The 20,438-nt window shown below is 39.9% G+C and overlaps 1 protein-coding gene across 1 annotated transcript; it reads left to right on the forward strand.

The window, feature by feature from the left end:
- Positions 1-210: 210 nt before the first annotated feature.
- LOC102914213 (cytochrome P450 2C55) lies at positions 211-20,206 on the forward strand. The gene is given in 11 exon segments (XM_006997665.4): positions 211-317; positions 1,591-1,726; positions 1,728-1,904; positions 3,670-3,832; positions 3,994-4,143; positions 8,046-8,206; positions 10,931-11,107; positions 13,855-13,996; positions 14,654-14,841; positions 17,835-17,976; positions 19,764-20,206. Coding segments are annotated over 11 exon segments (1,710 nt in total). The 5' UTR covers positions 211-225; the 3' UTR covers positions 19,946-20,206.
- Positions 20,207-20,438: the final 232 nt, after the last annotated feature.

Raw genomic sequence — 20,438 nt, forward strand, 5'->3', positions numbered from 1 at the left:
TAAATGCATGTTTATGTGAAAGTCATGAAATGTTGAATCATGGTTCGTGGTGAACCCAGCTGAACTGAAGCCTGGACAGACGAGTGCAAAGTGTGGGGGATGTGGTTTCCGGTCTTAGCTCTGCCAGCCTTAGTCTGTGTGACTCTGTAAGTCCCAGCTTTGTAAGCACTGAAAAAAAAAAGAATTTTTCCTTAGGCAAAGGTAATTGAGAGAATCCAAGGGGACATGGCTTGTGTGGAAACTCTGAGAACCGAACTGTCAAAATCCCTTCAAAGATACCTGGGAGGAAATTGCAGAACTCCACCTTCTCTGCAGAGGTGAGACTTGTTCAGTTTTTGTTTTTTCCCTAAGCACACCTGAGTCAAATAAGAGCTTCTATTTAGTGTGAAGCCTGTTGTCTTAGGAACCAAATCAGGATAATTAGAGGTTGTGGGGCTGGTTTTATTTTGCCCTCTGGATAGCCTCAGTGTAAGCCACAGGACACCACAATGGTTGACAGCTCTCATCTCAAAGCTCAGTTCTCCCAGGTGTGAGGGACAAGATACACTAGGTCTGCTATGCTTCCAGACTTCCTTTATCCATTTAAAAAAAAAACAAACAACAATTAGAAATAAAAATCCCTGCTCTAAGTGTTTGCAAAAGGGCATTGAATGGTAAAATATGCATACGTTTACTTAGTTAATTACTTGATACATGTTGGGTCAGTTAAAATGTGCACATTTTCCTGGTGGTGGTCCACACAGGAATCAGAGGCAGAAGGATATTGGGTTTGTGGATAGCCTAAGACGATATGCTGGGGGGAAAAGGACTCCCCTCAAATCAAAGACATCTGAGTTATGATAGACATTTTCTCTTTAAGCAACTCTTATGTTGCCACAGAATGCTAAAACCTGCATAAGACTTTCAGTCTCAAGGAGAGTATCCTAATGTATGAGAAGCATCCCTGGCTAAACAGTATTTTATAGACTAGGGATAAAGTACATGGATTGCCTCCAATATCCTAAGTTCCCAACTGGTTCCCAGTCTGGAAGCTGGAATGATTTTTGCACAAATAATTTACTTCAGGTTCTGGAGAAACGACTGGTAAAGTGTCCACTGTGCAAGCACGAGGACTTGAATTCAGTTCCCTCAACACCCATGTAAAAGCTGGGCTCTGTAGTACATGTCTATAACTTCAGCGCTGGGTCAGGGCAGAGACAAGAGGATCGCTGAAGTTCACTGGCCAAACTGGTGATCTCCAGGTTCAGTGAGGAATCTGGTCTCAAAAAAAAAAAGTGTGATTGAAGAAGACACCAGAGGTCAGCCACTAGCCTCTATATACACATGCATATGCACATACATGCGTGCACACCCAGATGCATATGTGAATACACATATTTATTTCATTGCACCTCAATTCAGGCTTCAGGCTACAAATGGAGCTACCTAGGGTATTGAAACATGCCCCCCCCCCAATAAAAGCACAACAGCAACAATAAAAAACCCACAACAGCACCTGGGCCAAGTTCAACTCCAGACTAGTTACAACAGCTTGGGCGGGGTGGGGGGGGCAGTGAGATTGTAAAGAGCAGCTTTCATGTTTTTCAACAGGCCAGAGTCCACTGAGAAGAGAGATAAAAGTGCACCTTGCTCATTGGTCACTTATGCCTCAGAGGCACACGTTGAGTTAGCAGCTAGCATTATAAAAGCTCTGGACTGCAAGCTCACAGGTGTCTCCCTAAGAAGAGAAGGCTTCCATGGAGCCAGTCCTGGTCCTGGTGCTCACTGTCTCCTGTCTGCTTCTCCTCTCACTCTGGAGACAGAGCTCTGGGAGAGGGAAGCTCCCTCCTGGCCCCACTCCTCTCCCATTTGTTGGAAACATCCTGCAGATAGATGTGAAGGACATCAGCAAATCCTTTACCAACGTAAGTATGCTTCCTGCTCCACAGTGACTGGAGAGCAACAATTACTCTCTGCTGTTAAATAAATACATTGCTGGAGGCAGATGGTTAAACTATGTTACTGTGGATTATTATATTTGGTTTGTCATTGTCAGAAATGATTAAATGAGATAATGCATTTGTCCAGAAAAATTATTTTACATTGTAAGATAAAGTCCATATAGCAGAGAACAGCTACATTTTCTCTGTTTCATGGTCCTTAGCTATGACTTTTTGTAGGAGATAAAAGGTAATGGAATTGCTTTGAGCATTTACTGCAGAAGCTATCTATGTATAATTTAATTTCTTCAAAGAAATGAGTTATGTCTGATACCAAGGAAATCTGAGTCAACATTACACATATGTGAATGACAGAACTAGTGAGGTCCAGTGGGGACATCAGCGTTTCTGGACTCTGTGTAAAGCTGCTGTGACCTATGAATGAGCAACGTGGAAGAGATTGTCCTTCTCTGGGATACCGCATGTGCGGACACTATTGCTATTCATCATCAGTCAGTAATGTCAGGGTTACAAACCTCCTGGCATCACACTCATCTAGGGAGAGTTTTAAGATGGTAGGCTTCCAGTATTTATCACAGGGTGACTGAGTCAGACCCTGTGGGAAGAGCCCAGCAGAGTCCTGAAGTGATGTCTTTCATAGTTGAGTATTTGTTTCAGTGTGGACACTGGGAACTGGTTAGTCACTCAACTATAAGAGATCCACTGAGCAGGAGTCAAATCTTGAGTCTTGAGTTTTTACCCATGGAAAACTAAAATGAATTTGAATTTTTTCCCCAGCATTACTCTCTTTATCTGTTAACCCACAGATAAACTTATTTCAAAGTGTCACACTTCTGACAGTTTGCACATTCTTTGCCTGGCGATCTCCTGGTAAACTAGACTTGTGTTGTACTTGAAAGTGATAACAAACAGCTTTTTATGTATTGAATCCAACTAAATTTGATTTTGTGGTTGGCAAACTACAAATGTGGAGAGTAAGATGTGGTGATATTGTGCTCCCCAATATATTGTGCACCCCAATAAACTTATCTGGTGTCAGAGAACAGAACAGCCTTTAGACAGACATAGAGGCCAGAAAATGGTGTGGCACTCACACCTTTAATCCTAGCCTTCTGGAGGCAGAGATCCATCCGGATCTCTGTGAGTTCAAAGCCACACTGGAAACAGCCTGGCATGGTGACTCATGCCTTTTTTTTTTTTTTTTTTTTTTTTTTTTGGTTTTTCGAGACAGGGTTTCTCTGTGTAGCTTTGCGCCTTTCCTGGGACTCACTTGGTAGCCCAGGCAGGCCTCGAACTCACAGAGATCCGCCTGCCTCTGCCCCACCGAGTGCTGGGATTAAAGGCGTGCGCCACCACTGCCCGGCGACTCATGCCTTTAATTCCAGGAAGTAAGGGCAGAAAGCAGAAAGGTATATAAGGTGTGAGGGCCAGGAACTAGAGCCTGGTAAAGGTTTTAGGCTTTTGAGCAGCAGTTCAGCTGAGATTCATTCTGGGTGAGGACTCAGAGGCTTCCAGTCTGAGGAAACAGGATCAGCTGAGGAATTTGCGAGGTGAGGTAGCTGTGGCTTGTTCTGCTTCTCTGATCTTCCAGCATTCACCCCAAAACCTGGCTCCAGGTTTGTTTTTATTAATAAGAACTTTTAAGATTCATGCTACAGTAAGATGCCAATATCAGCCTAGATCTTCTAGATTCTTCTGCTGCTATACACATTTTCTTTTTTATTTCCAGTTCTCAAAAGTCTATGGCCCCGTGTTCACTCTGTATTTTGGCAAGAAGCCTTCTGTGGTGGTGCATGGATATGAAGCAGTAAAGGAAGTTCTGGATGACCTTGGAGAGGAGTTTTCAGGAAGGGGTAGCTCCCCAGTTGCCGAAAGAATGAATAACGGCCTTGGTAAGTGTGCATGCGCACATATGTGCATGCGTATGCTGGGCAGGGTGATGGGGGATGAGATAGGAAAAGCTCCTTGAGCAGGGAGCCAGGTGGCCGTCAGAGGCCAGTTCCTCTTCCTCGTCTGGGGTCTCCCTTCTAGTTCCCATTTCCTGTTCTGGTAGGAGTCGTTTTCAGTAATGGAACAACATGGAAGGAGCTCCGGCGCTTCTCGCTTATGACTTTGAGGAATTTTGGGATGGGGAAGAGGAGCATCGAGGATCGCATTCAAGAGGAAGCGCGGTGCCTCGTGGAAGAGTTGAGAAAAACAAATGGTGCGTACCTGTTTACCTGACTCTTGTTTATTGACACTCTTTGCAACACTGCTGTGGTAGCCATCTACTCCTGGGCAGTGGTTGTTAGCTCCCACGCTAACGCCCAAAGACAGAGCTTTGCTTATCTGTCCTAATGTCTGTACACACTGACTGTGCATACAGTGTGGTCATAATACTCATCTAATCCCCTTCTGCCCCAGCTTGTTTTCAAACTTGAACATCATGAAGTTAGAAAGTTTTGAGCTTCATAAAAGAATTCACATGGGGTAATATTTTCCTGTAAGTGTAATTATGAGTTTATTATTTAGAATATTTCCTTGGAGAATATTTGTCCAGAGTACATGGTATGAATGAGCCCATCACATTTTCATGGAATATGAGGAAGTGACGTGTTTTGTCATTGAGGTGGTTCATATCTGATTGGTCAGCTTTAGTGACACAGATTTGCCTCAAGACCCATGCCTGCAACTTCTGTCAATAATGATATTTATGGCATTTTAAATTTTCTTTTCCTTAGGCATCTTTGGGTGCTACTTTCATCAGTTGTGTTTACTCTGTAAACAAGGGGCTGTTTAAAAACTATTTAAAAACTATCAGTGGTTATTTGATGTTAATCACTATTTGCTATGCTATTCCATATCTCTTGTGTAAATGTGTGCTATGATGGAATTCTGCTAATATGTAACATGCATGAAATTATTTATTTAACCTATTTTAACTACTGTCAACTCTACCCTACTTCCTCCTAATTGTAAGTTAAAGTCTATCCTTTGTTATATGCTTGTTAGCCATGTTTTAATTTTCTGTATTTTACAACCTTTGATTCATAGATGCCTTCCAGATCTAGAGAGGAACCTCCACTCCCAGGCTTAGCTATTTCCTAGACATAGAAAACATGCCTTTGATTTTTAAAGGAGCCTAATCATATCCCATTCTCCAAATGTTTCCTTTATCAAATTCTCAAATGACAGTACTGTGTTTTCTTTGCCCCAGGTCACCCCACAGCATGGTATGGGATCCCTAAGAGCATCCTTATGGTTCAGATGCCTCTGGGACTACTCTATCAATGAGGCTCACTCAGTGTTCTCACCCTGCTCCATGCCTTCCTCCTGTGAATGTCCTAATGCCCTGCAGACTTTACAGCGGGCAGGAAAAAAACAAACAAGCAAGCAAACAAAACTATCCACAAAGAGACTAGAGTGAAATTTGGCTCAGTCCAATTTTATTGTAACCAGCTCTAGACCAAGACTTCTAGAGTCTGGCCCAGATCAGTTTACTTTAGCCGTATTTAAGTACAGCACAATTTTGGAAAAAAGTATTCGGGTAACAATTAACTCAGTCCCAAGTACACAACGACTTACATTGAGATTCCTTACAAAGTACTTTTGGCTTCTTTCACAAGAATGGATACTATTGACCCAGAGATAGTGCCCAAGATTTAGGGTCTAGGGAGTTTGACTGAGGTAAACATAATGCCGTGGGTGTTAGGACTGGCCTGGCCTTAAGATAACAGAGAAGTCACTTAGGCTGTTGTAAAGCACATATTATATCACTCAGTGAGAGTGGGTTTTATGGTCTAAAAACAATGCTCAAGATTTAGGGGGAAAGGTCTGGGATACGTAAAAACATAAATTCTGGGAGAACAGAGCCTGTCTCACCAGACAGCAAAGGATCCCCAGGTTGTAAAACTACATTCCTCCTGGCATCCCAGGAAGAGCAGCTATGCACCTCATTCCAACGAAGAGGTAAGCTGTGTGTTTAACTTTGCTGGTTTCCCCAGCGCTTATCTGTGTGTGCAAGGCCTTTGTGCCCTCTACAGTAACGGGGTTTCCTGACCTCTCTGAGCTCTTCTGCAGACCAACCCCGATGCTGTCCCTGAGGGACCCTGTGTGAGGTGGTTTGTCTGCTCTTGGGCACTGTAACCACCACTCTATCCTATGGTTCTCATCGGATTTGTTGTCCTCACCATATCTGAATAAAAATGAAGCTTGGGTGCATCGTAAACCACTAGAATTTTGACTTGGAACTTTTATGATAATTATTTAACCCCGATGCTAGCTCTACTCATGAAATGCTTGTCAAGGTGAATTTAGTTTTTCAGCTTGTATTCCAAGTTACTTGGAATTTTAATTATCTTTCCTAAATGTAAGAATAGATTAGAAATCAGATCAAAAAATTTATTGAGATTTATTTATTTTCAGTTTTACTTTATGTATATGGGTGTTTTGACTGCATGCATGTCTGTGTACCACAAGTGTGCCATGCCTCCAGAGGACATGGTTCCCCTGGAACTAGAGTTGTTTATGGTTGTGAGCTCCCAGGTCCTCTGGAAGAGTAGTCAATGCCCTTAACTGCTGAGGTCGCTCTCCAGCACCAGAAATTAGATTTTTTTCAGTCTAAAATGCATACACACACAAATCTTTTTTTTTTTTCCAAGACAGGGTCTCATCCTGTACTCTACCTGTCCTAGAACTCAGAATGTAGACCAGGCCGGCCTCAAACTCACAGAGATCTACCTGCTTTGCTTCCGGTGTGCTGGGAATATAGGTGCATGCCACCGTGCCTGACTTAAATTAATAATTTAAATTTAAATTATTCCTTATCTTCCAAGACAAAGTAAGAGTTTCCCCCTTTTCTTCCTTCCTTCTCTCCTTTATTTTATTTATTTATTTTTAGTAAAAAGCTGAATATCTTGGTGTTTTACCTGAAAGGGAGTCTGACATCACATCTGTTAATTATACAGGTTTCTATAGTTTTCAATTCCATCTCCTTTCTTTACATACTTTTCACTCATTATGCACATTTCATGACATCTGTGGTGTGAATTTAAGGACTCTTACACATAAAGCTTATTGGTGATTCAATTAAAACCTGATTTTGAGACAGCATCTCACTGCAGTACAGTCCATTTTGTCCTCAAGCTTGCCTTTCTCTTGTTTTGAGGGGCAGGGATTATAGATTGCGACTCGACACTGACTGAATCATCAGTGTTGTAGTTAAATATGCCAGTGCAAAATAAATATTTCTTCTGCTTTTATTTCTTATGACCAAATTGACTCAAATGATTAACAAGTTAAAAAAAAAAAACATACACTCTGTTGATGGCTATATAGGATAATAGTCCAGGATTCCAGTAGAGGGTAGACTTTATCTAAATAAATTAAACTGATATACCTGGTGACTAGGAACACTATTTCAAAAAAACAAAAAAACAAAAACAAAAACAAAAAACTATGTATATTTTTTAAAATATTGAAATGAAGAAATTAAAGGATTTCATTTGCTAATGTAAACTCTGCATTTGTCCCATTTGGATTTACATTTGAAATGACTTTTTAATTTCACTTTTATTTTAGGCAAAAAAATCTCTGAGAATTGGTGGTTGGTTTTTGTTTGATATGAGTATTTCTGCTTATTTAAATTTGCTCTGATGAACGCATTCTTTTCCTGTAAACTTTTTCTCCTTGGTTTTCTCTGCTGGCTGTGGACACAACTCCTTCGGCTATTCCTTGGATAGAAAATGTTTCTGGATTGGTGTTTTCTTCCTTAATTGTGTAGAAACTTCAAAGAGATGAAATTCTACACTGAAAACTTGAATTTTTATGTGTTTTTAAAAGTGGTCATGTGTTTTCTTAGAACTTAACTTAGAATGTGTACCCAAAGAGTGTTTTTCCACAGGGAGCAGATGTTAAAGATTTAGCTAATGATTATTAAGCAAGCTAGGATTTCAAAAAAGAAGTAATATGCTAATTGGAAGTATGTGGAAGTTCTTGCAAATATGCTAATTTTTGTGCCAATACTTCCCTAGAGATTCTAAAATTATTATTGTTTTTTTTTAGTCCAAAGATAAAGATTTTACATGTATGTTTTAATGGTATTTTAAAATGTTTCCAATCCTTCAGGCTCACTCTGTGATCCCACCTTCATCCTGAGCTGTGCTCCCTCCAATGTGATCTGCTCAGTTATTTTCCACAATCGTTTTGATTATAAAGATGAGAATTTTCTTAACTTGATGGAGAAATTAAATGAAAACTTTAAAATTTTTAACACCCCATGGATGCAGGTGAGACAAAGATGTTTTCTTCACAGCAAATCATTTATCTTTATTCTCTAACAAATTAAAACTTTCACTTTAGTTCAATGTGTCTAATTTCTAGGCATTCACCTCAAAGCTTGGTATAAAGAATTTTGTTGGAAAGCAGAATCAGTTTCTGTTACCCTTCATCCCCCCTCCTCCCATCCCCCCACCTTAGTTATTCAGGAGGCTTAAAGTAGGCAAAGGAAAAATAAAGGGAGAGGCTGAAGAGAATTCTTAGTGTAGAAAGCTTGTGTAGTGTGCACAAGGCTCTGGGTTTGATCCTCAACACAGCAATGACAAAAGGAAGCCACAGAGGCCACTTTTTACTTTTTACTACTATTGACAAGGTACCATTGTCAAGGCCTCTATCAAGCCAAGGACACAGGTGGGATGAGGGCAGACAAAATACCACAAAGCCTTTCTACGCTCCCTTTTCTTTCTTTTTTTTAAATAAATATGGATTGTGCCTGCATACCTTTCTATGCATCACATGCTTGCCTGGTGCCCACAGAGGCCAGAAAAGGGCATCAGATCCCCCCAAACTGGTGTTAACAGAAAGTTGTGAGCCACCATGTGGGTACTAGGAATAGAACCTGCATGGGTATTTAAGCTGGTTCCATTTCTTAGTTCTTGTGAATAGTTCAACATTAAGAAACCCAACTCAGCATTTTATGGGTAAATGCTTATACACTCTGTGTTGAATTATTTTGTACAACCATGCAGTTATCTTCCAGGCAGGATTTAGGACATGCTGGCACTGACTCTCCAACTCTCAAGAAGACAAAGTCTCAAAAGGGTGAGAGAGCGCCAACTCAGATCGCAGACTGTATGGCTAACTGCAGCCAGCAGAGGCCTCTGCTGTGCACAGAAGGGAAGCCGATTGAAGTAAGAAGGCTCTTGTGGGCTTAGCTTCGTGTTCTATATAGGCTCCATAGCAGCACAAACTGTGGCAAAGATAATAGTCCACATGTTCATTTGACCCCTGGCTCCTGACACACTCTTATCTCCAAGCTTCAAGAATCCAGAAAAAGTCACTTCAGTATGTCATTCTTCTTCCTCCATCCCCTGTGCTACTCTTTTTCTTTAGAAATAGTTTTGCTTTATCATATTCTATTTTATTTTACTTTGGTTTCTCGAGACAGGGTTTCTCTAAATAGCCCAGGCTGTCCTGGAACTAGCTCTGTAGACCAGGCTGGCCTCAATCTCAGAGATCTGCCAGTCTCTGCTTCCTGACTACAGGGATTAAAGGAGTGTCTCACCCTGGCACTTTATCATATTTTGAAGTTATTTTGTTTTTATGTACATGTATGTGGTACATGTACATATGTGTATGTATGCATATATATGGAGTTTGGAGGACAAGCTTCCTCAGGATCTCTACCTTGTTTTAGGGACAGAGTCTCCCCTTGGCCTGAAGCTCACCTACAGGGTAGACCAGCTGGCCACTGAGCTCCAAAGATGTGCCTGTTTCTGCCTCCCTGTCTCTGGGATTACAAGCATGGGCACCCATGCCTGGCTTCTTCACATGAATTCTGAGAACTGACTTAGATCCTCAATTTGTGCAGCAAGTGTTTACTGATTGACTCTCTTGTCATCACCCTGGACTGATGATTTTTTTGTTTGCTTTTCTGCTCGAATTTTTAGAAGACTCTTCTTAAAAGCAATCTTAGGTCAACAGCAAAATCCAGTGGAAAGAACAGAGGTATTCTAACAGCTTCCAGTGAGCTCTGTGACATTTGATTCTTCTTTATTCTCAGCCCTCAAGGATATCTCAGTTTTTAAAAAATATTTATTTTATTATTATTATTTTGAGAATTTAATTTCATAGATGAGTACTGTGTTTTCATAATTTCCCACACTTTCTCTCTCCAGCTCTTTCCATGTCTCCCCACTTCCTCTCAACTTTATGACCTCTTCTTCTTTAATTATTGTTTAGTAATACATATGGATATATAAATACATGTAACAATCATATCTGCATATGTTTAAAGATGACCATTTGGAACTGGATAGCCTAGAAGGGGGTCTCATCTCTGGACAAGACTGATTCTCCCACTTTTAGCATCCATTAATTGCCTCTGATTATTCATCTAGGGGTGGGACCTCGTGAGACTTCTCACTTCTATGTTGGTCAACTGGAATTGTCACTGTGCAGGTTTTATATAGTTGGCCGTATTGTAAAGATCCCATGAGTTTAAGTCCCTATCATATATCAAAGACACTCTCTTATATATAACCTGGAGTAACCACAGAAACCAGAGAAATAAAAAGAAAAGGTCAGTTTTAAATAGCCACATCTGTCTTAAGACTGTGCCTGGCAAGTGTCCTTCAAGATCTATCTGCAGAAGAGTCACTCTCATGAAATTTCACAGCTGAGTTTGACCACTATGTGGTCAGTTTTTACCTTTGGTAATCTTGGTCAACATAGTGGACTCTTTTATATTTAGTTAAATGTTCTTCACCAAATGACCACCATCTTTTTTATTCACTCTACCTTTTAACTATTGCTTGGCATATGATGAATATGACTTTAATACATGTTTATAATTTAGGACTTTTTTTTTGAGATGGCATCTCATTATGCTACCTAGATTATTCTCAAACTCATACACTCCAGTGATTCACTAACATAAGCCTCCTGAGTAACTGGTCTACAGATCTGAGTGACTACATTCAGCCTAATGAACATATATTTTATTAATTTTTAAGGTCTGCAATGCTTTCCCTGTCTTACTTGATTATCTCCCAGGAAGCCACAAGAAAGCACTTAAAAATTTTGCTGAAATAAAAAGTTATATTTTGAAACGTGTAAAAGAACACCATGAAACACTGGATACTGATAATCCTCGGGACTTCATTGACTGTTTCCTGATCAAAATGGAACAGGTAAAATGGTATTTGTTGGCTTTCATTTTGCATTTCATCAATCATTTCTATTCTTACTGGGGGAAATCTAACTTTTTAGGCAAGAAACACTTGGTAAGCACTTTAGGTTCCTATTGTGGGCGTGGATTGAACTAGCATCATTTAAGATTTAAAACTGAATTGTTAAGTAATCAAAATACATGAGCATCATTTAATAAGTTTTTTGAGGAAAGGGAATATACATTACAGGTAAGTTAGACATATAAATGACTTAGAAAATACAAATTATCAAATATTAAACTAAAAAGTGGACTTGGTCATATAGGAGAGTGATAAACATGAGCATAACCTGGCAGTCTTCATTGGTGACTTGGGTTTGTTACTAATGAGTATTTACAGTGAGGTAGCAGGAGCAAGAATTTAAGATGTGTACAGTGAGGTGATGAGAGGCTCAGATGTGTGTGGTGATATGGAGGGAAGGTAAGAACTTTAGCTGCGTATATCCAGAAATGATTCAGCACAGACAAGCAGGTAAAGATGTCCTTGAGGTACTCGGCACACATAGGTGTCAGAATGAAGAGATTTGATTCAGTCAGGTATTTGTTTAAAACAAGAGTGCAATGATTATACTACCAGGGGGAACTCACTGAGTTCAGTAGAGTGATATCTGAGATGAGGATGGAGTTCAAAGACCAGCTACAAGGCCTTTCCCTTCTTTGGACTGGCTGAATGGTAGTCTGGATTATGGAAAAATAGATTCTGAAATAATATTGTCATTAATTTTGGCTTATTCTCAGCCATCTTGAATTTTAATTTATCTCATATTTTAAAAACCCACTAGTTTATTGATGGGCGCCTTGATTGTTTCCAATGGGTACTTCGGCAAGTAACAGGAAAGCAGGCATCTCTTTGGCTTATTAATTTTAATTAGTTTTTGAATGTATAATGAAGAGTGGGATGGCTGAGTCATGTTCATTTCATTTTTACTCCTTTGAGGAAGTGCCTTACTATTTGCCAAGATGATTGTAATAATTTATATTAGAATAGCAATGTGCAGTCTGCACATTGTCTGCACCTTCACCTGCACTTACCATCTTTAAAATAGTCTCTCCAGTGATTAGCACCTTTAGGGGTACTTGCCTGACTCTACAAAGCAGCCAGTTCCCCCTATGGTTTAGAGAACCACACAGATGTTTATTTCCCTCTGCTCCAGAGTCACTTAAAAGAGTCAACTTATTGGGAACCTTTGAGATAGAGTTCCTTCAATTATGGCCATGTTCTTCCTCCACTCAGAAAAATCTGTATATTTGGACTTTCAAAGAATTTTATGCTACTGGGCATGGTGGTGGATGCCTTTAATCCCAGCATTCATAAGGCAGAAGCAGGTGGATTTCTGAGTCTGAGGCCAGCCTCGTCTACAGAGTGAGTTCCAGAACAGTCAAAATGACACAGAGAAAAACCTTGTCTCAAAAAACCAGAAAAGAAAGAAAGGAAGGAAGGAAGGAAGGAAGGAAGGAAGGAAGGAAGGAAGGAAGGAAGGAAGAAAGGAAGGAAGAAAGAACTTTATGGTAGTGTCCTTGGATTGTCATTACTGACCCAATATACTTTCAGTCTTCTCATTTGGTATGAATATAAATAATTTCTCAGTTGACAAGTGCTGTGGGATATTTGATCACACTGTGACACCCCAAGACTTGTTAATAAAGTTAACCGTGAAGTAGGGGGCGGAGCCAGCAACTAGTTGACAAGAATTCGCCATAGAGAGAATGGGGGACCCAGAATACAGATAAAAAGGCACAGAAAGAGTAGGAAGGGACTTGGAGACTCGTGGATGTTTTTGCCTTCCTTTTTTGGTTTGGGAAGTGTGGAGAGAAGGTCAACTGGTTGCTTTTCTGCTGCTTCTTTGATTGATCAGGTTTTCATCCCAATATCTGACTCTCAATTCTTTATTGGTAACAGAACAACATGAATAAAAAGAGACAAGTGTGTTAGGTTCTGAACCCATTCTGTCTTTCCTTCAGAGAGATAGGTGGAGGGAGACTTGGGAGTCTCTTATTCAATTTTGTATCACACTTGAAAAACTCTCTTGCTGGGTGCACTGGTGCATGCCTGGCATTTGCCCTGCTTACACTTAGTATATGAGTATTCATGTTGATGATAAAGATTTATTATTATTATTTTTAAAATTATGCATAGGTGTGTGTGTGTGTGTTTGTATGTGGGTTTGTACACATGTGTGCAGGTGACCTCGGAGGCCAGAAGTGTTGGATCCTTTGGGGCTGGAATTACAGTTGGATTTACAGAGCAGCCTAATGTGGGTACTAGGAACCGGTCTTGGGTTCTCTGGAAGAGTAACAAGTGCTTTTAACTGCTGAGCCATCTCTTTAGCCCTCATACAGATGTTAAAATACTCATGTTCCAGGTGGACCACCTCATTGTCATAATATATTTTAAGTAAGAAGGAATGGGAAATGTGTTTATCGGTGGGTTCTTTTCTTATGTTATTAGTGTGACATGTTTTGTATGGCTTAACTTAGCTATAAAAAGGTCTGAGAAATTGGATTTTGATGCAAGGAAGAAATAAGGGCATAGAAATGAAGACTGGATCAGGTAATTTACATTCTCTGCCATATTATGCACATGCTGTAATATTTTTATTACACCCTTCACTTTCTAAATTTGCTTCTCTGTAGAATAACCTGTATTATTTGTACTTGTTGCAATTTAATATAATGGTTACTATCTAAATATCACATAAAAATTCCTAGGAAAAGAACAAGCCACACTCTGAGTTTACTACTGAAAGCTTGCTGGCTACTGTGACTGATTTGTTTGTAGCTGGATCAGAAACCACAAGTACCACCCTGAGATATGGGCTCTTGCTCCTCTTGAAGCACACAGAGGTCACAGGTACGACTCTGACACGTGTGAGGCAAAGCTAGTCTTCTTTAGACGTCTCTGAAAGAAGTTTTAATACTGATGCTTTTGTGTCATTAGATGCCATTTGTACATGTGATAAGATGAAGATGAGGCCAATTTTGACAATAGAGAAAATGAGAGAGGAAAGTAGAGTTACTGTGGGCAGTAGTCCCAAAGCAAAGCTCCAAATCCAGATAGTACCCAGAGATCTTTTCCTGGTACTGGAATTACAGTAGTGGGCCACCTGTGGGTACTAGGAATTAAATGTGGGTTCTCTGGATGACAGGCTAGTGCTTTTAACCACCAAAACATCCATCCAGCTCCAGGATTCCATTTTAAAGTATCACATCACTGTTATTTTGATGTAAAATTAATTTTTGTTTTGTGTTTTTTCTATAAGATAGTAATTATTAGAATTCATGTTTACAAGACATTTACACATTGAAACATTTCATCATTTCTGTGTATTAATTATGCTGTACAATAATGTACCTGTCTGCACAGATAATGCCTACATAGTGGGAGAGTTTTCTGTATTATAACAATTCTCTAATTCTAAGTGTACATATGGCCTGATACCTTTATCACACTTCATATAGACTTGAATTGTTATGACAAATGTACCATTTCTCAATTGTGTCCTCTCAGCTAAAGTCCAGGAAGAGATTGATCATGTAATTGGCAGACACAGGAGTCCCTGCATGCAGGACAGGACCCGGATGCCTTACACAGATGCAACAGTGCATGAGATCCAGAGATACGTTAACCTCATCCCCAACAATGTGCCCCATGCAGCTACCTGTAATGTTAGATACAGGAATTATATAATTCCCAAGGTAAGCTTGTTCCTCTGACCCTGCACTTCAGTTATCTTGTAGTTTCTGATTTCAAAATATGGTTTCAATCCTTCACCAACACAAAACAAGAGAAGTTCAGGACTCCTGTAGGAATAGTAAGTTTATAACCTTCTTCTTGTTCTTGTTCTTGTTCTTTGTTCTTGTTCTTGTTCTTCTTGTTCTTGTTCTTCCTCTTCCTCTCCTCCTCCTCCTCCTCCTCCTTCTCCTCTTCCTCCTCCTCCTTTGATGGGATCTCACTGTGTAGCTCTGGCTAACCTCAAACTCACAGATCTGCCTACTGCTTTATGAAACATCTTATTAGCCAATGTCTTCCAAATATAGCCTTCTTTAATATTTTTGGGATTCTGTTTACATTTCTAAGTAAATGTTATATACTCAGTTTGTTGACTTTTCCAAAATGCTTATCTGAGACTTTTTTATTGGGATGATTTTAAATGCAATAATTTATAAATGATTGATGCTTTAATGTGCCAAAACTCTCAATTTGTGGATTCAACTATGGTCCCAACTTATCTGACTTTTCCTTAATTTTCTCAATATTGTTTTGTTTTCAGTACAATGGCTTCCACATAGATTAACCCTTTCCAGAATGAAAGAGATTTCTGAATATATGAATAAAGTGTAAACTCTTTAAAACTGCTATTTTTTGTTAACTAGCTGTGTGAGCTGTACACTGCTGAAAGGGTGGATATGTTGAAGTCCCCTGCTTTTACTATATTAGAGTCTATGTTTCCCTCTAATCTTAGTAAGTTAAACTTTTATATTTGGCTGCTCTATGTTGTACCATGCATCATGTTGGAGATACATATTACATATAATAGCATACAATATATAATTAAAGTTATATGATATCATCTAGGTGTATGCTTATATATTATAATATATAATATAATTCTATATATTCCTCTGGCTAAATTAGCCACTTTACTATTATATAATGACCTTCTTTGTCTCATTTTTTTGATCTTGTCTTAAAGTATATTTTATTTAATTATGGCTACTTCTGCTTTATTTGGATTCCACTGCCTGTGCCATGTTATTGCATCTCTTTCAGTGTATATATATCACTCTAAGTGAAGTAAGCTAACAATATGGCTTTTTTGAACATTAAGTTTCTTATGGTGTGGTATTTAAATTTGAGAATTCATCTATAATTAGGGTAATCATTGACAAGCAATGTCTTCCAATTATCATTTATTTTCTGGTCTAATTATAGCTTCTTTATTCCTTCTCTCTTTTAAAATCCTCTTTTGTGGCAATGTGGTTTACTCAAAAAGTGTGTGTGTTTTGATTTCTTGCTTATTGAGTGTGTGTGTCTACTATAAATTTTTGCCTTGTTTAAGAAAACATATTTTGATTTTATCATGCTATGTTGAAATGGCAACTTAACATGCTGATAAAAGTTTAAAAAGAGATAAACAAACAAACAAAAAGGAAACAAAATAGCCCAATAAAAACTCTGTACCTGTAGTCCCTTTTTTCCTACATTTTGTGCATTTTAAAACTTTGAGTCAGTGTCTCACTGTTTGGCTGACGTTGTTTCCAGTCTTGAGTTCAAATGATTCCCATTCTCGGTGCTAGGCTATGCGCGTGTCCTCATGTATGTTTTGAAAATTTGTCCTTTCTATTTCCCTTTCTTTTCTTGGTAGTACTAAGGATTGAACCCAGGGCCTTCCACATGTCAGCAAGTGTTGCTCCACTGAGCTGTAGCCCCACAATTTGATTTGGATGCCATATTTTTATCTTCTTATATTTAAGCATACTTATACAGTTATGATTTTTGACTGTTTTTTTGTCTTTCATACTAAAGATATGAATGATTTTTGTTTCATTCTTTTACAATGTTAGAACCTTTTGAATTTATCTGTGATTTATTGTTAACCATGAGCTCCATACATTCTCATGTTTTTCCTTATGAACTGATATCTCTTTCACTTTGAAGAACCCCCTTAAAATTTATGTAGGTCTGGTAGAGATAAAGTCTCTTTTTTCCCCCCGGAAACTTTATTATGCCTTCTATAGTCAAAAGGTTTCTCTGGTTCCACCTAGCCTCACAGTCCCACAGCTGCTTATAAAACAATCCCTCATCTGTCGGGCGGTGGTGGCACACGCCTGTAATCCCAGCACTTGGGAGGCAGAGCCAGGTGGATCTCTATGAGTTCAAGACCAGCCTGGGCTACAAAGTGAGTTCCAGGAAAGGCGCAAAGCTACACAGAGAAACCCTGTCTCAGAAACAAAACAAACAAACAAACAAACAAAACAATCCCTCAGAGGCTCAATATTATTTACAAATTGTATAGCCCATGGCAGGCCTCTTGCTAGCTAGCTCCTATATCTTAAATTAATTCATTTCTATTAATCTATATTTTGCTACATGTTTCATGGCTTTACTGGTCTGCTGGCATGTTGCTCCTTGGGCAGCAGGCTGGCAACTCTCCAGACTCTGCCTTTCTCTTTCCTGTCTCTCTCCTTGGATTTCCCACCTGCCTCTAAGTTCCTTGCCATAGGCCAAAGCAGCTTATTTATTAATCAATGGGAACAACGTATATTCACAGCATATAGAAAGACATCCCCCAGCAGCCTTCATTTTTTTTTTTTAGGATTAACTTGGATGGATATAGTATTCTTATTGTATTATTTCATGAATGAGATATCTAAGACAGTATTGAAAAGAAGCCGTGATAGCATTCTTGTTTCTTTCATTGTTAATTTTTTAAAATTAGACTTATTTATAAGTGCGCGCGCGCGCGCGCGCGCGCGCGCGCGTGTGTGTGTGTGTGTGTGTGTGTGTGTGTGTGTAGGTCAGAGGACTACTTGCATGACTCAGTTCTGTCCTGTCACCTCCTGGGATAGGATCTCGTGCTCAAATTCAGGTTGTCAGGCTGGCACGCAAGCCTTTACCTGCTGAGCCATCTTGCCTGACCTTCCACTCATTGAATTCTTTATCACTTACTTTTATTTGTTATTTTCAGGGTACGAATTTAATTACATCACTGACTTCTGTGCTATACGATGACAAAGAATTTCCCAATGCAAGAATATTTGACCCTGGCCATTTTCTGGATGAGAAAGGAAACTTTAAGAAGAGTGACTACTTTATGCCTTTCTCAACAGGTAAATAAAATTTGTTTCTATTTGTACTTCAGGTACAAGGTAAACTTTTTTTTGACACTATGTTGTCTAGGCTGACCTCAGACTTCTGAACTCAATCTTCTTGTCCCAGCTGTCTGAGCATTTAGCACTAGAGACATGTGTCACCAAGCCTGATTCCACAAAATACAATTTTGAGATAAATTAGATCATCCATCATGTACTCAGAGACAGGCCGGTTTGCTCTTTGTGCCTCCTCAGGAGTAGCACTCCCAATGCCGATGTGTGTTCATCAGTCATGACACATCCTCATTAGTGGGGCCTTGAGAAGATCAGCCTATGTTTTAAATTGAGAAAACTAGAATATAGGTCAGTTGGATTTTGCATCTGCATTTACCTCTAACTTTCCTAAGTCCTCCTCTTGGAAGTGAACCTCATTTAGACTTTCTCACCTGCATGAGAAAAGTATCTCAGTCCATTCTCAGACAGCTCTGAGAACCCAAGTTCCCTAAAGAATATAATGGGCTCTGAAGAGACTCACTTCTGAGTTAGGGAAGCAGGTGAGTCAACAGGGCACGGTAGTCCAATTGGATTAGTGCTGCGAGGGAGGGAAGCTTGGATTTCTGGCCAGGTCAGAGGGGAAGTTGCTTACATCTCGCTCTTTCATACCCACAGGAGTTTTCTAACAGGATAGAGGGAAGTTGGCTGACTCATAGGGAGGAAAGAAGTAAGAAAAGAAGAGGAGGCAGAGAACTGTACAGAGGAAATGCAGTACAGGAGGGGACATTTTCTGTAGATGCAGGAGACTAGAACTTGACAAGAATGCAGGTTGAGAAAGACTTTGGAAATGTGAAAAGACACTCTGCAGTGATTCCAGAGCCTCTTGAGTTTCCTTTACTTATGATCCTTCACCTTGGATGTCCGATCTCACTCCACATTATGTGTTCTGGGTCTCCTGACACAGAGTCACATTCATTTTTGCCATGTGTTTTTGTGACTTTCATATGGGTCTGCATTGCACATTTTTGCATGTGACAGATTGAGTCCTTCTTTTTAGGGAACTCAGATTTGGGCTGGGAGGCAAAAGATGACACAGCATTAATGTTCAAGTAGTCCACGCTACTATGGAAGCAGGGCCAGCAAGGAAGCCTGGGAGTCAGGGTCACAAAGGATCATAAGGAAATGGCACAGAGAGTGTGTCTTCCTGAAAGTATCAGAGCAGCACATCTTAGACAAATGTGAAGCCTGAAGCTTTCTGTATGGTGTTGGAGACTGGGGAAGGGAGTGGTGAATGGAGCTGAGGGAGGACAGTCATGACATTGAGTATCAGACAGAAAAGAGAATGTGAAGGTCCAGGCTAAGCCATTTGGATCTTGCCTCATAGGGCAGATGCAGGAGATGCATCTGAAGTGAGGGAAATTAGAGATATAGACAGGTAAGCTTGAATAGGCACAAATGGAAACTTAGTATCTGAATCTCCTTAACACCTCCACCTTCAGCCATTAGAGCAGTGGCGTGAATGTGTTGCTAGAAGATGGATGCCAACTTGAAAGGTCAAAGGATAGTTCTAGCGTATGTTTTGTTGATGAAGTTGTGATATAGAGCTTATAATAAATATTTAAAGAATGAAGGGTGCCTGCTAAAACCAGTAGATGACATTGTATCCAATGTTGTGTGTATCTCTGTTCATTCTGTCATTCGGCATTTGACTCATTCACCATTTAAGAATCAAATATTTAACTGACTGCCTTCATAACAGTTCATGACCTACTGTAAGGAGGGAATCCTCTGTGTTTGCTTTTGATTTTCAGGAAAGCGGATGTGCGTGGGAGAGGCCCTGGCTCGCATGGAGCTGTTTCTGCTTCTGACCACCATTGTGCAGAATTTTAATCTGAAATCGTTGATTGACACAAAGGACATTGATACTACCCCATTGGCCAGTACTTTTGGCCATGTACCACCTTCATACCAGCTGTGCTTCATTCCTCGTTAAAGAACAGACTGGCTGATGCTATGCAGGTGTCTGTGACTTCTTCCCAGAGGCACGGTCCACCTCCTTCCCACTATTAGGGATACCTCTCTCTTTTATTCTCTCACATCTCTCCATTCCCCCACAACCCAGTGAGCATCCATCCTTCTTTGAGAAGATCTTCATGAGTTATCATGCAAATTCACCCACTGCCCCCTTCAGTCTGTAACTCTTGCATTGACCATGACCTGTACTGACATAAATGCTGTATTATTATTATTATTATTATTATTATTATTTTGGTTTTTCGAGACAGGGTTTCTCTGTGTAGCTTTGCACCTTTTCCTGGAACTCACTTGGTAGCCCAGGCTGGCCTTGAACTCACAGAGATCTGCCTGGCTCTGCCTCCCGAGTGCTGGGATTAAAGGCGTGCGCCACCACCGCCCGGCCAAAATGCTGAATTATTAATATGCTATGGGTGTAATACAGAACAGTTCAGCCAAGAGCCATCTTTGCT

The sequence above is a fragment of the Peromyscus maniculatus genome, chromosome 1, assembly GCF_049852395.1.
Source record: "Peromyscus maniculatus bairdii isolate BWxNUB_F1_BW_parent chromosome 1, HU_Pman_BW_mat_3.1, whole genome shotgun sequence".
Classification (NCBI taxonomy): Eukaryota; Metazoa; Chordata; class Mammalia; order Rodentia; family Cricetidae; genus Peromyscus; species Peromyscus maniculatus.